This window comes from Morone saxatilis, unplaced genomic scaffold, assembly GCF_004916995.1.
Source record: "Morone saxatilis isolate NCDOM2014 unplaced genomic scaffold, NCSU_SB_2.0 Contig0, whole genome shotgun sequence".
Taxonomy (NCBI): Eukaryota; Metazoa; Chordata; class Actinopteri; family Moronidae; genus Morone; species Morone saxatilis.
Window position 1 is genome coordinate 5,888,112 of NW_023339650.1, and position 19,345 is coordinate 5,907,456.

A 19,345-nucleotide genomic window follows, 5' to 3' on the forward strand; every position below is an offset into this window, starting at 1 on the left:
GATGATGATGATGATGAGGAGGACGAGTTGGGGATTGAGATAGAGGTCTCTGTAGATGAGCCTCTTGAGGAAGACAATGAGGCCGAGCAGGGAGCCATGTCTCAGTCTCCCAGCTCTAGCCCTGAGGAACTGGGCCAAAACCAGGCCAAACCAGTGTACCAGAGACTAAGGCCCAGGCGCCTCCAAGAGGTAGAGCATCGAGAGGCTCATTTTGTGTGATCAGCTGAGAGTCATGAGCTGTCAGAGATCTAAAAAAAAAAAAAAAACAGCACTCGAATGTGAACAATGTGTGCCATATTCTATTAGACAAAGAATAAGAAACATCTGCATTGACTCTGCAAAGACAATTTCCAGATGTGCTATGATTGTGGGCACTGTGTGGACAATTAAATGTACCTTTGGTCCTCAAAAGACAAACATGATGCACTTAAAATGCTGTATATTTTTAACATGACCAATATTTCATTTACCAATCACTCGCTCAGTACACTCTGGCACCTCGTCAGAATATTTATAATTCTTTTTGAAACTGTGCAATTACATTATTATTTGAATATTTTGTACAAAGTTCTTTACAGGCTCACTATCTATGTATGTTTATATACCAAAAAACTGTTTGAATTGTTACAATAGTGCATGTAGCCACAACATTGAAAAAAGTTTGGTGCACTTATCTGACATCAATACTCTTACACAAATATTTTCTAAGTCGTGTTTCTACCTACTGTGAGTCAGAATGTTTTAAACTGTTACATTTAGGGTATAATTAATCATTTTGCTAATAACGTGTGTACAAAGCAATATAATGACCTTTTGTTACATGCTGTACTGGGTATCTGTATTGGCATTTGGTAATGTTTTGAAGCACCAGTTGCAAAGGGTATACATCCACTTGTTTTTATACTGTTGAATTTTCATGGTGTCAACTTAAACTGATCTGAAAAGCTTTTAGAAATGCCACTGGATTTCAAAATGGCATTATCCTTATCTTAAGATAACATTTACATTTCCATAGCCAAAGCTGTTTTTTCTTTTTACAACTGAAGTAGTTTTTATCAATAACCCAAACCTTACAGGTTCTTTGTAAGTAATTGGAAGTACATCATTTATTTAAATGGTATCTGTTTTTCATGGTAATGTACAAGGTTGACCGGATGTTGAAAAGTTCAGTGTAAAATAAAAAAACAGGTACATGAAAACAAACACCCTTTTGTAACTTATTAAAATATATCTGACAACTTCCAACTGCCATGATGGTCTGTTTTTTCTTTTTTCAGATCTTTAAAATGTGCAGCAACTTTATTGAACAAAGAATCGTTCCCATGATTACTAGGTAGTTATGCAATGTTGTTGTTTAGCAAGAAAAGCTTTATCTGTGTCATACAGTAAAATATTACCAAACACTATAATGGCCTGTAATTGTATAGAGATGCCAATATTTGTAGTAATAGTAATTTAAAATTAGCATATATTATTTACCAGTGGTAGGATTATAACAGATTATACGGTGTAACGTAGGCCAGGTGGTCAGGTCTCCACAAATGGATGAGAGTGTTAGCAGTCTCCCAGCACTGAGAAAGGAGATTAAATCAATCTGCTTAACTATTCACAAGGTCTGGATTCTAGCTGTGTTAGCAACCCCAAGGATCACTCAGTAGACTATGTGGTGTTATGCTTTATTTACTCTATATCACTCGACCGTGTTCTTCTGAGGTAAGTGATCTGTCATGCTGGACTAAAGCCATGCTTTGAATTTTAGTCAAATTATATATATTTAGTGATGTGGTTACCATAAAATTGCATAATAGATGTTAACTGACCTTGCGTTACATGCATCGGGAATGTGCAATATTCAGTGCTTGCGGGTTGTGACATTAACCATGAGTAGTACTGAGAATGTTTCTAGGCTGTGGAAAGGTCTATAACTGTTATGCTGACCATGTGAAGTCTCTTGAGCTCATTAACCTAATTTTAGAGCTATTGCTAGCCTTTACATAGAGCACTGTCTGATGAATGGATGGACACCTCTATGATATACACAGGAGTTCATCCACACAATTTCGCTTTAAATGATATTTTAAAGTTAGAGATGTTTAACACGAGGTAGCTTTATTTGGCTTGTAAGAGTATTGTGGACTGGTTGAATACAGGCTTGTTGGCTGGTGCCAGCCCCTACGGGGGTGAAAAGGAGGAGCCATGGGGGCAGGAAGACAGGTCAGACTCCTGCTGTGGAAGAACTGGACAATCCGCAGGAGGCAGAGGGTAAAATCCTCCCATTCATCAATTATACACTGCATTTACCCCTGTGAGAGCTGCAGTTAGTTAAAATGCCTTCAGGTGTCATTCTTTGCAGATGATAAAACATTTACTGAAAAGGCTTTTTTCTCTGAAACATGGGACTATGATCATCTACAATATGTCTGTAATTTTATGGACTAATGCAAAAGCACACTAATGAACAACAACAGTAGCTTCTTTGTTACTTTTTAAAGTCAAATCCTTTTTGATGGCTACAACATAAACTGACATTAGCAATGTTGCTGTCTTGCAAACTTTATCCAAGTTATTTTCATCATATTGCATATTGTAAGCACTTTCTGTAGTAGCTACGCAACTGTGAATTTATTTATGTTTCCAGTGTAAAGTAAACATATAGTCATACTCTAACTTGAGTATGAAACATTGAGCACAGATGGCAGATTCATCATTGACATCAGTGACACTTTAACACTTTTGTTAACATCTGGACGATGCACTCACTGCCCCCAAATAATATTTAGAAAAAAATGCAGATTTACAAAGTTTTGTGCTCTTCAACCAGGTGCGTTTCTTCATGGAGATCATGTGGCCTGTTATGCTGTTCATGGGACTAGTTTGGCTAAGAAAAGTGAATCCACTCTACCGTCAACATGAATGTGAGCAAACAGCCTAAAAAAATACCAGAAACATTTCAATTCACAGAGAGAGAAATATGATGCCCTGTGTTGTCCATGGCATCTTTATTCATAAATATTAATAAATGACTGGTGTAAATCACTGAAAGAGTATTTTCTCTGCATCAGGCCACTTCCCCAACAAGGCCATGCCCTCCACAGGGGTCCTGCCATGGATCCAGGGAATCCTCTGTAATGCCAACAACCCTTGTTTTCAATACCCCACTCGTGGTGAATCTCCTGGCCTGGTGTCCAACTACAACAACTCCATGTAAGCATCACCCTGGGTTGGTAGATGGAGGTCATTTTAGGCCAGAGGTCTCAAATCCCTACAAAACATTTGATCTGATGAAGAAAATATCTTTGAATTTCTTTGTCTTTTTCTAACCACCTCTTGAATAGAAAGATGACTAAAAATGTACATTTCTTAAATTCTTTTGGCTTCTAGAAATTTTCCCCATTTCCTCTCCAACTGATGCTTTTTTCCCCTTTGTGGTTTCAATCGGATGCATGGGAACTTCAAAAAGCAGGCCAATCTAGTGCTGAACATTTGCTGGAGCACTTGGCTTGGCAGAGAAATTCTGTTCTATTTGATATATATTTGTTTCTGTGTGTGCCTCTATGTGCATTCAATCGTATGTGAATGAAAACAAGACTAAATGTGTGTGATTGTTTATTGACCTCAATCCTCAGATTGGCTCGGTTCTACACAGATGCCCAGGAGCTTCTTTTTAGTGACTCAGAGAATCTGCCGTTTGGTCGTCTCTGGAGGGAACTGAATGCCATGAGTAACTTCATGGACACCTTGCGCACCCATCCTGAACAGGTCTCAGGTCAGTGCTCTAGCTTTTTATCAACATACTGGAAAAAACAGTTGTCTATAGAGGCAAACCCAAGGTCAATCAGGTTATTCTGGTTAGTTAACGTACAGCATGACAAATTTAGCATTGCAAGCTATTCTTAATGTTTTGAGTTTGGTTCCAGGTACTTACATATTTCTCCTCTGATTTTTTTTTAATGTAAGATATTATGTTATTATGTTATATATTATCTTAAGGAATAGGGTTTTGGTGTGATAATCGTGAGGGACATGGACAACCAAACTTGGAACCATCATCTGGTCAAAAGCCATGTCACAGTCTAAATCATATCTCACACAGATTTTCCCATCAGTCTGTACTGGATTACATCACAAGGGTTTAAGAAAGGCCCATCATTTAATCTGTTTACTTTCACTACTGGCGTCTTGTTTATTTAGTGGGAAAGCAATTCACGTGTTCCCCATCCATGTCCCTCTCCCATGAGAGGACATAGAAACACTGATCCCATCTCAAGGGACACCATAAAAACAATTCCTTGTTCGTGTCAACATATACGTTACATATACATCTATACTGTATATACAGCATGTTTCAGCTGGCAAAATAACCTCTATGATGGGAGAGGAATGAGGCTGAGTGCATTCCAGCCTGTGAATATTACATCTGGTGGCTCTCTATGCTGCACTCTCATAGAGAAATATGTAGATGGACTCACAGAGCTAACAGAGATATGGATCCACATTCCCAAGTTCCCATGAAGCCCTGGAACAAAAATTGAATCACATTGAAAACCAAGTTGTTTAAAATGACACATTGTGGTTGATCACATTGAACAGAAATTGGCAATTGTTTGAGAGGATGTGTGCATTTAATGTACAAGACCCTTGATCAAGTGTATATGTGTATGTGTGTGTGCACATGTCCCATTAATGTGTGCATGCACCTGTGTCCATAGGTGTATATGGCCCATAATTCCACAGCTCAAATGAAAGGATTGCTGTTCAGTGGTAGCACCTTGGATATTGAATATTCATTTCTGGAAATACATTTATTCACTTTCTGGCGCAGAGTTAGATGATACCATTGATACCCGCTCTCAGTATGTTTGAAAGCTTTGAATCTACAGTTGATCTTAATTTACTATAAAGACTGGAAGCGGGGGCGGGGGGAGCTAGCTTGGTGTGCCAAATGGCAGCTGCCAGGCAACTAGTGGAGACTCATTTTCCAGTCTTTGTGCTATAGCTTCAAGAAGAGTAAGTAATTTATAGTCATGTGTTGTCTTCATCATCCAGATATTCATGTCCACCACCTATTCTATTTACTTAAAAAAGTCCATATAATCTGGCTGGTGGTTATTTATTGTGCTTGCTCCAATGTACACAATTATCCTCGCTCTAGCATCATCTATTGCCTGAAATTTCTCTTTTGTGTGACTGTATATTTTATTTTGTGTGAGCTTTACCCAGCTATTTATCAGCCCGAGAACGTTTGTGTGCTTAACCTCACCACAAAAACAAGCAGTTACTATCAACAGAGAGGGTATGATTTTGTCTTCTGTCACCTTGGTCTGTCAGATAGCACACTTTTTTCTCACCATCTCACCACCAAATACAAATTTCCTAAATTCTTTAGGCTTCTAGAAATCAATGTTTCCCCCATTTCCTCTCCAGTTCTTGCTTTTTGTGCCTTTGTGGTGTTCATTGGGTACATGGGAACTTCAGAAGGCAGGGCAATCTAATGCAACATTTGCTTGAGCACTTGGCTTGGCAGAGAAAAACTTAATTCATGCACAGACAAGTCACAGGAAACAATGAGAGAGTGCAGGGGTGGAGTATCTTCATACTATGTTCTTATTAATTCAATGCAACAGATTTGTCACAACTTGCCCAAAATATGTGGCACTAAATATCCAGATTTTTACAACTTGACCTAACTCAAACAGGGGGTTTAATGTGTGTTGGTAGAAAGTAGAAAGTCATTAAAGCCAGCAACACATGAATGTCCAATTACAGGAATGAAAGACAACAGTACTTTTGTAAAGCACAGAAGACAAGAGTTTTGGTACATTCACACTTTGGTGACTGTGCTGGTCTCCTGTCATTCTAACTGGAGCAGTGACACACAGTTGTTGTTATTCACATGAATTGCTTCTGTCTCAATATGTAGGTCGAGGAGTAAAGGTGGAGACTATCCTGAAGGATGATGAGATACTGACATCATACCTGCTGAGAGATGTACCTTTGACAGAGTCTGTGGTGAATCATCTCGTCAATGCTCAGATCAGGCCTGAACAGGTACACAACCACACCTAGAAGATAGGGTTGAATAGATAAGGATACAAAATTACACATTGTGTCAGAAACACAACCAATGCAGACAAGACTTTAAAGACCGTAACCCAACCTTTTATCTTTCGCACCACATTATACAACAAAACAACAACAATTTAAAAGTATTCTACAAATAAAAAATAATTTCCTCTGTAGTGTTTGTGGGAACACCTACTTAATGTTTGTGTTTGAGGAGTTGACTGTTGTATGGTACAATGGTATTAATAATTCTGGATGAATGACAGCTCGAAGAAATTTCCCTTTGGCAATCTACACATAGCAAAACACATACTTTCATGCATGTCGCAGATGTAGCCAGCTTTAAGTCCCCTGACATCTTCCTGTGGTTTCTAGCATTCACTGAATCACTGCTTGCACCTGTGTGGTTCATCATCAGACAGGTATATACTGTAACCCTGGTAATGGAGTCATTGGATGCCGTCCCTGTGGTTAGTCTGGCTGTTTGAGTTTTCCTTGCATGTAATCCTTAAAAGCGATGTGAAGTACAAATGAGTCATGGCATTTTCCTGTAAGGGGGTCAAGATGGTGAATATAGCAGTTGTTCACATCTGTGCTTAATTGATGCAACTTTATCCTGCCTAGTTATCATTCGTTCATCAACCCCCCTATAGTCTTTTCATTCTCAGGGCCTATCCCAGCATGCATTGAGCAAGAAGGTATAAGCTGGACAAGTCAATATATTGAAATTACATATATACATATATACATTCATACCTATAGATACACATTAAAATAACCCGCTGGTAGAATACATGCACATTATGCATCATGATATTATAAAGGAAACAAACACAAAACATATGGTATATTTTGAACTTTGAAGTTGGAGTGCTTTGGAAACTTATATTCAGTTTTTTATTCTTTCATTTTGGAAGTAAATTTAATCAGGAAATAGAAAATAGTAACCGTGAAGTTCAATAAAAGACATCAGTGCAATGATATCAGTATCTATCAGTAGCTTAAGCCCTTGTTTAAAACAAATCGACTAACCTACGTACATCTCCTGTCCACTTGCATTTTTTCCAGTTTGCCTTTGGGGTTCCAGCCTTGCATTTAAAGGACATTGCCTGCAGCCTTAACCTGCTGGAGCGATTCCTCATCTTCCCAAGCCGCCGAGGGCTCTATGCTGTCCACAATGCCATGTGCATCCTTACCCCACAACGTCTGCAGATCATTGAGGACAAATTGTATGCCAACGTCGACTTTTTCAAGCTCTTCCGGCTGGTCAGTGTTGGCTAGGATTTAGAGGGTTTATATGGATGTTAGTAGAATAGGATTTAAAGGCTGCACAATTCTGATCTTGTCAAATGTATATAAACAATAATTTTATAAAGCAATTTCTAAAACAATTTTAGATAATTAATACCTTCAATAGTGAACCCCAGTAGGTCATGAATATGTGCCAAAGCTTATTGCTAAAAGCGGCAGCCTATTATTTACTAATTTAAAATGTTCACTTACTTAAACATACTACGAAGAGTTTTTAACTAGTTATGAAATTAATGTAATACTGATGCCTCAAACAAGCCCATCAGGGAGAAGACTGTATATTTCTGTATGGTTATTCTTAATGCCTGCCACAAGGTCTGATTTTAAGATTCCCCAGAATCTGCACAAGTACCTTGTAGCAGCTTTTGCTCTGAAGAATATCTGTACACTCAAACAGCCATTCTGACATATTTAGATTGGGAGCCCTTCCTCCACATGTACACGCTGCTCATACCAGTGACAGTAAGAGTTTTTATCGATTCACCCACTGTGGTTTGACAGAATAAAGCTTATAGAAACATCATTTGAAATGAGTGAGTTGACATAATTTGGAAGAGTTCTTCTTATTGTTTCTGAATAGGAAAGGCCAGTATAGAGCTGTGATTAGATGAGTCCTATTTGGGATGTAACTATGCTTATTAGCTCATTCGCAGAGATCTTCGATGGCTATTTACAGTAGGCTGAGCCAAATGCTGGCTAAAGACTTGAGGTTAATCTGGCATAAGGCAACATAGTATTTGGCAGGATATGACATCTGCAAAATGGTTGTCAAGCAGTGTCATGTAAGCATTAACTTTTAATGACAGTGTGTTTTGTTTTTTAAATGACAACATAATATTTTCATGATCTACATTTTACAGCCATGTTTATTATACTCTGACGGTACAAATTACTGAAAAACACAGTATTTTAAAAAGGGATATATACCATTTTAGAGTCATCATTTTTTGATATCCCTCATTGCATCATCACACGGCTTCAGGAAGATCTCATATTTTATATATTCAGTGTATCAGCTCCTGGTTGCACCTTACGTCTGACTTCACATCAGCAGTTCGTGCTCAAATCACATCTGGATTGAAACTGAACAAGCTCACACAGGCCTATCATACATGCAGTTGATAAACAGCTGCTAGTATTTTTATAAGGGCTCTGACTCACAGGAGGGACAACTATTTCTCTGGGAAATGCAAGTTGGCTTTGTGTCTAAAGTAAATAAAGTCCAAATTATACTGGTAATACTATTACATCATTATCCAGGCATGTTAAATAACTCTGCATTACAAGAAGGCAAATGTGTAATTAGTGGTAAACAGGTACATTTCATGTGACAGTCTTTATAAAAGGCTGAAATAGTTGAAATATAATTATCACCCTGCATTAACTTGTTGTAGAGTGTTATATATATAAAAAGTATTCATAATACTGTAATATAATTATATACATACACAATTTACTGTAATGAACTAGTAAAAACTATATCTATTTCTAATAATAACTCTTGGTGTTAAAAACTGACATATTGTACAAGTTTAGATTAAATCTTGAAAAATGAATTAGTTCTGCTAATGTTCAGTTGTTTACCCTATATTTACTGTCTGAGTAACTAAATACTTTCTAAATACAGCAAACAAACTCAAGATGAAAACATACAAACATACAGAATTATTTTCAAAAATGAAAGATCACTTAGTTGAAGAAAGCTTGGAAAACCTTTTTACATTTTAAGCAGGGCCATTTTTATCTGCAAGAGACTCAATTAGCGAGTCTTGCAGCTCTGCCAACATGCTTCAAATAGGTACAGTATGGATGATGCAGGCAACTTGTGAAACAGCCCATTAGCTGAGCTTCCTGTGTCTGTAATTAGCTTAGTGAAGAGACACTCCTCTCTTTAGTAATCACAAGGCACTGAGAGTAACCATGGTCCACACTGAGACAGACGACAACAGTGGCTGCCCTCTGCTTTAACCTCATCCAGGCATAATCACATGAGCCTGGGCCAAGTGTATAGTGTTGTCTGTCAGTCTCTGCTTGTGCATCACTTTCTACTGCAGTTTATAAACGACTTGAATCCTTGAATTCCTTCTCCATGGGTGCACAAACTCCTTTGCATCAGTGGAGGTAAAGTAGTGAGCACAGTGACCACACTAAAAGAAGCCTGCATGGTGAGATGATACCGAAGGAGAATCGAGGTTTGGAAAAATATGAATATAGATACAGTACAGTATTAAAAGATTTTTAATGAGCACAAAGAAACTCTCCACATTCAGCAGATGAATGTAGAAACATCCTTCTGGTGTCAAAATATATATGTATCATATTTTTGAGTGGAGGGGGACTTTAAGTATTGTTTATTTTTATCTGTACAGACGCTGGATTGAACAGCAAACTCTTGAGGAAGTTTTGTCCAATAGGTAATATCTAATCTGAGCTCTCTCATAGGCTGGATCTATATATGTAATAGGGAAGGATGTCTCCTCTGGTGGTTCTGTCTCTTGGCCTCTGCTGTTTCCTGGACATTTAGCCTATTGTGTTGTGAGCTGGCTGGAGGATCTCTGGGCAAACCAACAGATCCTCAAGAGAAAGCAGTGGCCAGCAGACATAGTAGAAACATAAAACATGTGAATGAAGACAATTTTAGGGTATTTGTCTCTGGTCCATGAAAACAAGTTTATTTAAAAATCTGTTTATCATGAAAGTGTTTTGACATTAATCTTGAGATATTTGAATGACATCTGATATAAAAGCAACAAGACCATCACTTAGATAATAAGATAGCTGCACTACATTGAGGGGTGGAAGTGGAAATTGGATAGAAATCTTTTTGAATTGCTTTACAGAACAACAATGTATCCGATTACTTTTAACTTGATATCATGCTACCCGGTCACACTGGCTGTTATCAAGAGCTGGTATCAGCTCTTATCTTTCTTGCTCTTCAAAACAAACAAATTTGATGCCAGGGATGGGGGGACATGAGTAACATTCTCTGTGTCGAGAAGAAACTTGCTTTATTGTTGATCTTAAACAGAATTCTGACGGCTTGGTGGTTAAATGTTTGCACCTTATAAAAGTGGTAAATGTGGTATTTGAAAGTATTCATATTTAAAGAATGCATTTGTGTTTTTCTTCAGCTCCCTCGTGTGCTGGATAATTACTCTGATGGCATTAACATTCACCTCTGGGTACGGGTCGTCTCTGACGCCACGGACAAACTGCGAGAGGTAAGACATGGCACATGCAGCCCCAGTCTAGCTCCATTCAAAAGTTCACTGCCTGCTATATTTAGCTGTCAGGAAACAGTTGCTTCCTCTTGCCTGAGTTTCTACGCAAACACAGACAGTAGGGGGATATCATTTAGTGCGTATGAGGAAGGCTAAATCTAGAACAGGCCTCTTTAGCCTCAAAAACAGATACATCATTAGTATGGGACCATCCCAATGGAAACAACACTGAGGCTGCAAGAACAGGTGAAGCTTTCAGACATGGAAAAGGTTAAACAGCCATGGTGATTGAATTATCTGTTTGTGTTTGTCTTTCTCTCACTGACATTAAGTCCATGCACATTCTTATTCTTTTGCTTTGATTACCATCAGTGTAACCTTTTTTCACCTGTGTGAAATGTCTCATTGCTTGCCTAAGTCAGTGTTAGCTTGGTCACTGCTAGATGAGTTGTATGCAATGGATAAGTTTCAGTGTCTATTGCACTTTTGATATATGTTACCCTGCAGTATAAGATTTTGTATTTGCACATATGTAGCATCATTTGTGGTGTACCTGTATTTTAAACATTTATTGTACGTGAGTGTGTGGACATACTGTTTTGTTTGTTGTGGATGTTTCCATGGCATATTTAGTTTAGCTAACAGGCCGACATCCTGTCGGACTCTGTCTCAGCGATAGACAGCCTGTCCTTGAGACACATGACGTGATGAGTCATTCCTGGCCTTTTATATCAAAGGTGGGAGATACGGAAAAGATTCCAAAGATCCTTTGGAAAACTGAAAAAAACTGAAAAGTGTGTGACCGAACAAGGCCCCAAAAAATCTAATTGTTACTATTAGAACAACCCCCCCCCCCACTTTAAGGAGGATTTTAATGCGGAAAGTTTAATTATACAGATTATTCATATTAATACATGTCTGGAGGGGATCTTTCAAGGTCCAGTGTGTAACATTTAGGAGGCTTTATTGTCAGAAATGGAACCTGAATATAGGAATCGTGTTTTTGTTACCTTCTGCCTTTCCATCCTTTGCCATGTTTCTACAGGAACTGAGAAAGGACAAAAAAAAATACTGGCTCTAGATAGGGGCGATAATGCCTGTTTTTTTGTGCATTTCGGGGCCACCGTAGTGTGTAGTTCGTGCTTAGAAGGGGAGGGTGAACAAGGGAGTTGTGAACTGCAACTACACTACTACTTAAATCCTACACACTGGACCTTTAAGTTAGCATAGTGTCCTGTGAAGGCCAAAATGTAAACTTTAGCTAAAAAAAAGCTTTATTTTCAGCTTTGTGACAATGTATTTCTCAGTGGGGTGAATTTATGATTTAGCTTCAGGATTTTCTCAAGGAACACTTCATCCTTCAGTGTATCTGAAAAATACAAAATCCAGTTATTTCACGGGACAGTGACAATAGGTAGGTTGCCTGTCTCTGACAGTCTTCCAAAAGGCTTTAGGTATGTTTTGACTGTATTTCTCAAGGTTGAATAAACAGAGTGACATTTTAACTGGGAGAGATTTATGCCCATCCAAGTCTTGGTGCTCAGTCGCAGTGTCCAAGACAAAATGAAAAAGACTTTTACTTGCAAAAAACAGACCCCCCAAAGAACTCCTTATCCAATCGTTGATTAATATTACTACATCTTTAATATAGAAGAACTGTTGTGCTATATATTAGTGTTTCATCTGAAACCTCAGTCTTCTCTGTTTTTATTTAAGCTCTGTTTTCCTGTCTTATCTCTCCACAGCTGCACCAGAGGAATAGTTCCAGGGAGCTGCTCCAGGTCATGACTCCTCTCTTCCAGAACAATCCGTCCTTCAGGCAGGTGATGGCCGCTGCCTCCAGCCTGGTATGTGGCTACACTGAGGGCGCTTTCTCCAGAGTCACCTCCTTTAACTGGTATGAGGACAATAACTACAAAGCCTTCCTGGGCATCAGCAGCGGCAGGGCACGGGGCCACTACACATATGACAACAGCACCAGTGAGTAGACATTATTATAGGTATCATTATTAGTCTTAAGCTTTCAGTTTTACTTTAAAACTAAATGTGTTGTTCTTGAGACTGGAACAATTCCTCTGTCCTCTATTGGAGTAACCCTACTCTAATTTGGGTTAAATATAGTGGCTCTCCTGTTCTAGTACAATAGACTCACAAGGTTTGTATACTTTCACTTTAATGACCTTGGACAAGAACAATATGATTTCAGTCTTGCTTGTTTGTTAGTCTGCAAAATACTGTATCTTAAAACCAAAAAAAGATTAATGTAATTTGGTGGAAACAAAACAACAAAGAAAGTTAAGTTGGTGCACATCTGAACTGAGTAGAATCACCATGAGGCCATTTCTCAAACCTGTTATGGCTCATACATTCTGGCCCCTGAAATGTGTCATGTAGGAGCTTTTATTTCCTTTTTTGGATGAAGAAGATTCAAAGAAGTAACTCATGTTAAATTAAAAATAATGTTATTTTCTACATGTGCCCTGAAAAAGCCATCTCATGGTTTTAATCTGTTTTGGTGAAATAGTCAGTAACAATCTATAACAAAATCCTATTCTACATAAAAAAATAAAATAAAATAACATAATTGGATAATAATAATGATCCATACTAATGATCCAATTAAATTAATTACGAATTACATAGAAACAATTTATCCATTTGCCATATTCTCTTTCAATATTAAAGACTTTATCAAGTATATAACACGTAATCTTTCCCTGCAGCTCCTTTCTGCAATGATCTGATGAAAGAACTGGAGTCCAACCCTGCCACCAGGATTGTGTGGAACTCTGTCAAACCCATGCTAATGGGTCAGATCCTCTACGCGCCTGACTCGCCGGCTGTCAGGCAGATCATACGAAATGTAAGCAGCATCGGTAAATGCATTTATCCAAAGCATGGTCGATGGTTTAATACACATCGTGCTACATAAAATTTCTATTAGACAAGATGTGAGGCATTTTATGTTTTGGGGGTTGTTTTGAATAAGTAGCATGCAAACTGGGTAGTTTGCAGGATCATTGAACAAACAAGGACAAAGTTAGCATCTCTGGAAATACTAATATGGAGAGATAATGAGAAATGTATAAAAATAAATAAGATGCTTAGATGCTTTCTGTTACTCCATGACATCAATATCTTTGGCACAAGCAGGCCCACTCCAGTGAACAATGCGTTTCCCCCAAAAGGGGATCGACTTTCCTCATGTCATGTCCAGCCCTTTGTATCTAGATGTAGATACGTGTTGGTCAAAGCCCCTCAGGGGGGCAGCAGTCATGGATGGCTTGCTTGCAATGGAAGAACACAAGCCGATCGGCTGTGGTGACTACCACACAGTCTACTGGCGCCATGGCTTTTTCAGTGTTATGTAAGCAGTAAGAGTCTGCCCTTAAAGACTTGTGATCACACACACACAAAGAGACACACACTTGTGTTTCCTCTTTCCTGACCTTTAATCCCCTCGTTGTTTCCCTCTTCCCTCAGATCGGAATCTTAATTGCACTTAGAAAGTAGTGACTAAGGGGTTAACCCATGACTTTACAAGACCAAAAACATCTTTCTTTTCTTCTTCCTAATTCCGTCATGCATCAGTTCAATTCATAAGGAACTCCAAGAGAAGCACCAAGCACCATCAGTTTAAACATTTATTGTCACACTTGATGTGACTGTACTTGTGTAATGATGAAGTCAGATCTTATCTGCATTCTGCCCTCACTGTTCTTTTACTTGGTTGCTTTCGACAAACACTGGAGGGAAGTCACCTTAAAGTCCACACAGGACATATCATTCAGATTTGCATATCAGCATCAAGCCTAAAATTTCTTCATAGTTCAGTGGAATACATTAAACATTTTCAGAACTAAAACCAGAGTAAATTCTGCAATACAAAGGCAACTTCAGCATAGTGTATAGCTTTAAACCCTTTTTATACTGCTTAACAAATATAGCTGTATAGGTGCTAGTCCTCTTACATAAGTGGAGCAACAGGAAGTTAAAACTAGTCAATGGCATTCATGATCAGGTTTAATCACAGATTATCCATTTATAATACTGCATTGGCCTTGTTTTCATTTAATATGCTTGGCTTCACTGTGTTGATGACTGCAACAAACTTCTTAACTATGGAATCTACATTAAGTAGCCTATAGGCATTTAGCTCAACAGACACCAGAAAAGCAGAAGTCAAGCATTGCAGATAGGCACCATGTTTGTGATGGTGTTGGACTGAGTAGTGTGTGTCATGGCACCACAGGTGTGTTATTGAGTTTAATAGATAATGCTTGGGGAACTAAGCTTGCTCAAAGTGCTCACTTTGTTGCAACATATGTAGGTAGGTGCTAAGTAAGGCACAAAATACCCCACATCTTGGTCAGCTACAAGATTCCTTCACTGCCCCCTTGAAGAAATCACCTTAAGGAAACCCCCAGTCCTCCTCCTGCTATTTTAAACTGCCCCGGGGAATGAGGAAGCACTCACTTGTGGGAACCTGACTGGGATTCACTGGGCAGGCTGAATGCATTCGGCCAGTTGTCACCAACGGCCTCCATTGTCACCCCGGCTTCATTGTCCCCATTGTCACCCAAAATCAGACACACACAAGAGGAAGGCGTTTAATTGGGTGTACTCTTGAGCGCTTTCATCCCCCACTGCACATGACTGAATACTGAAATAGCCAGTCTTTGGTATTTGCCACACAAAGCACTGTACCCACACACATTCAGGGTTTCAACGATAAGCGTGCAGTAAATATTTGACGATTTGGCACAGAGTGTGTTTGTTGCACAGTTGCTGGTTATCTGAACAGGCCCGCGGGAATTCTTTGTGTGAGAATGTGTGTGTTGTCTTTGCAAAGCCTGTTTTCACAGGGAGTTTAATGTGGGAATGGTATGTAGCAGGAGATTAGGAGAACTGTGACAATGTGTGTGTTTGAGTTTCTGAATGTTGTGTACACATGTGCACGTGTTTACATTTGTACATTTGAAGTTTTCCCCATGTTAATTTCTTCTATACATGTCTGCAAAATTTGTTTGTATTTGCATGTGTACCTATATTTCTGAGTGTTTTGCACACATAGGCATTTGTGAGAATATTTGTGTGTGTTTATTTTTGATAATTATTTCCTGTCCTTCCAATCTTGACCTACCAACCACTCACACACATACACATGCACACACACATTTCCATCTCTCTTGTAGGCAAACACTACATTTGAGGAGCTGGAGAGGCTAAGGACGATGGGGAAGGCCTGGGAGGAAGTGGCACCTCAGATCTGGGCTTTTTTCCAAGACGGAGTTCAAGTCAGGATGATCCGGGTAGGACAATAATTTAGCGTGACTGAATCGTTAGGTCTAGACAGTACACCAGAGGACACGTATAAAGTAAGTGCAGCAAATTGTGTTCATGGTAGAGAATCCTTTAACATGCAGCCAAATATTGGAAAAATCAATAAGCAAAACACAAGACTGCATGCAAGATGACTGCATTTAAACTAAACTAACAGCTGACTTAACTTCAATTGTGGTTTAAAGTTACATCCACATACCAGCCCTGCTGTGCCTAATACAGCAGATATGATCAGGATCTACCTTCGTGTTGCCATTCAGCTGACATCCAATGCCAAACAATTGTCCCTTTGATTGAGATGATTAATGATGTTGTTGTTATTTTATCCTGATCTTTTTGTCACTGATAATTTTTTGCTGAGGTCTCAGGAGTTTCCTGCTTGAATATAGACCCTAATCTTTCCAAAATATGCCAACTCTTTCCCTTTTTAATCTATCTCCCTCTCTTCTCCTCTCTTCCCTTCTTATTTTCTCTTTTTTGCTTTGTTTGCTTACCTCTTCTCTTACCTCTTCTTCCCCATCATGTCACACTTGCCATCAATTTGTGTTATATTTATTATCATCAGTTACACTTCTCAACTTCTTTTCTTCTGCTAGCCCTTTTCTGTCAAAAAGAAATCTAATAACATTGTTAATGCCTCAATTTTTAAATTGCTGTTTACTGCATATCCTTTTATTTCCTTTTTCCTCTGGGCTTGCTTGTAAAATGTTTACTGTGTTCCTACTGGTGTCTTAGCAACAAGTTCCATAGAAAAAAAGGTATTGCTCTTAATTGAATAGACATCAGGTTAAATAGAGCTTATTCCCTTATTTCCTTTTGTTCCAGGACACCATCCGCAATCCAGCGGTGATGGATTTCATTGACAGGACTCTAGAGGAGGCGCCGTTCTCCTCCAAACACATCCTCAATTTCCTGCACAACGGCCCACCGGAGGAACGTCCAGCCGACATGCCTGATTTTGACTGGCGAGACATCTTCAACCTCACTGACCGGGTCATTCGGATGCTCAACCAATATGGGGACGTGAGTGGGAATTACTAAAACATGATTGTCCGTTTAGCATTTCTATTATCTTGTAGTAGGTGAAAATACCTGCCTCTCAAAAATGTGAGAAAATGTGTATCAGCGTGCAGAATTGTACTGACTAGTCAAAGGGGGCTCTACATTTCCAGATGAAAATAAGGAGTGAGGAATGTTTTTGCTTTTTTACCCTTTCTCCCATTGGACATTGACAGTAAGAAAGTGGGCTGTTTTTCCACATTTCACATCACCTGAGAGGTCAAGTCTTAGGACAGGCCTATTCATAAAATAATCCAATTAAGCACAGGTCTTGGCACTTGTTGATTTCAATTCCCTGGTTGCCTAACAACTATGTGCTCAGTACCACTCTTGATGTGATGTGACCATTTAGATAAGCTGTCTTTGGGCTCTGCAATTTGTCCCCCCATCCAGAAACATGGCAGTCTACCCAGGTGGGCGAGAGCCAGAGCAACAAACTAGCTGTCGAGTCTCTTTTGTTTACTGCTGATGGAGTGGAGGGTAAAAACAAAAACAAAATAGCATCACAAACATTCTCTTGTGAGGGCCCTCCACATTTAGTGAACCAATGCATTTGAAACAAAGTTAAAATCACGCCTTTCCCTGTGGAGGCTAATCGGGATGAGAGGCCTATCACGCTGGGGGGTGACACGGGGGGCACCTGGGGGTATGGCTGGGTGGATGGTTGGTGCTCTTTGTTTTTGTCCAAGTTGAAGCTTACAGCACTTGAGTGTGACAGGGAGAGTGGGAACGATTGAGGCCGATTAGATACAGCTGTCACTCCATCCACCATCCTTTATAAAGCGACAACAATGACCATGAGCTTGATGGCTGGTTGGCTGCACGTTGGTGGCATGCATGCATATCACACCACACAGTGGAGCTGCAGTGTTAGTAGGTGAATGTAAATTAAGGGACAGTCTTTGAGATTTGAATAATTAGTTGGGCATGTTTAGTGTACATTGTGTCTGTAAATGCATTTATGCGTGTATTCTGAATGAATGCACGTCTGTGTTTGCACTGCAAATTGTGTGTATGTGTGTTTTGGGTTTGAGGGGTATCAGTGCATGGGATCTCAGGGGTAAATTGTTGTTTTGGAGTGTTTCCTTTTGGATCAAGGCCCTCCCTATTTGCATTAGCCTACAGTGAATATCAGACACACTTTGCAGGGAAGAGACAACCACTCCTGAGGTGTCATTGCTAATGTGGGTGTCGAGTGTGGATCATAGTGACTCAAGCCAACATGGGCAACTCTGGGATTTTAACCTTTTTGACCATGCTAGCGTCATGGCTGTAGGAATTGCAATGTTGCTCTGATGTTCGCTCCCCCACTTTTCCCCACAAATATCTCAACAACTACAGGATGGATTACCATGAAAGCTTGTGCAGATGTTCATGGTCCACAGAGGATTAATCCATGATGACTTTGGTGATCTCATGACTTTTCTTCTACCTCATCACCAGTTCAAAATTGAAATGTATCCAATACTTTATTACGTGACTACATACCTGCAAAACAAATGACATTCAGCCCCAGCTGTTTTTAGTCCCAATTAGCAATTGTTAGCATTAGCTAATACACTAAATAAAATGGTGAATATGGCAAAAAAATGACACCTGCTTAAGATTAGTATATTAGGATTTCAATTGTCAGTATGTTAGCATGCTGATGTTAGCATTTGGCTCAAAACACTGCTGTACCTAAATGTAGCCTCACAGAGCCTCTGGCAAAGCTTTTCTTGTTTAAAAGAATACAATAAATAAAATACAATTCTTAGTGGCCACTGAGGGAATTTTGAGTTTTTTTTCTGAGTAAAGCTAAGAAACTTGTTTCACTTGTAATCATATTAGTTTACACTTGCTATTTTTAAATGTCAGATTCATTGGCAATAGGTTTGACTTATCCAGGCTAGAACTGGGCTTTTGATTGATTGATTATTTAACTCTATGACTACAATTATGCTACAGTATGTAAAAATCAAGTAAACAATACTCAAGTAATGCTGGCAGTGACCTAACAGTAAACATATTTTTGTGGTTAAATCCAATTCCCCCGAGGTTTTATATGGCCATCTCTCTCTTGTTCACTCTCCCTTACCCAGTGTGTGATCCTGGATAAGTTTGTGGCTGTGCCTGACGAGGACACCATCACTCATCGCGCCTTGGAACTGATGGAGGACAGCAAATTCTGGGCGGGCCTTGTTTTTGTAAATATGTACCCTTGGACCACCAATGTCCCGCCTCATGTTAAGTTCAAGATCCGCATGGATATTGATGCAGTGGAGCGCACCAATAAGGTCAAAGACAGGTTAGAATCAATGTCGAATGGTAATGATGGGTTTAGTATAATTATGATAATCTGAAAG

General features: G+C 39.2%; 2 protein-coding genes across 2 annotated transcripts in view; both read left to right on the forward strand.

The window, feature by feature from the left end:
* arhgap29a (Rho GTPase activating protein 29a) overlaps positions 1-1,245 on the forward strand; it is a 35,249-nt gene extending 34,004 nt beyond the window's left edge. Inside the window, exon 24 of the mRNA XM_035652500.1 lies at positions 1-1,245. Within this exon, the coding sequence (XP_035508393.1) occupies positions 1-219 (219 nt within the window). The 3' untranslated portion in view covers positions 220-1,245.
* A 951-nt stretch (positions 1,246-2,196) lies between these two features.
* Positions 2,197-19,345, forward strand: part of abca4a (ATP-binding cassette, sub-family A (ABC1), member 4a) — a 34,441-nt gene continuing 17,292 nt past the window's right edge. The window contains 12 exon segments of the mRNA XM_035656480.1: positions 2,197-2,262; positions 2,822-2,915; positions 3,063-3,204; positions 3,627-3,766; positions 5,921-6,048; positions 7,132-7,329; positions 10,509-10,598; positions 12,344-12,578; positions 13,322-13,461; positions 15,794-15,910; positions 16,767-16,964; positions 19,082-19,287. Of these exon segments, the coding sequence (XP_035512373.1) occupies positions 2,197-2,262; positions 2,822-2,915; positions 3,063-3,204; positions 3,627-3,766; positions 5,921-6,048; positions 7,132-7,329; positions 10,509-10,598; positions 12,344-12,578; positions 13,322-13,461; positions 15,794-15,910; positions 16,767-16,964; positions 19,082-19,287 (1,754 nt within the window).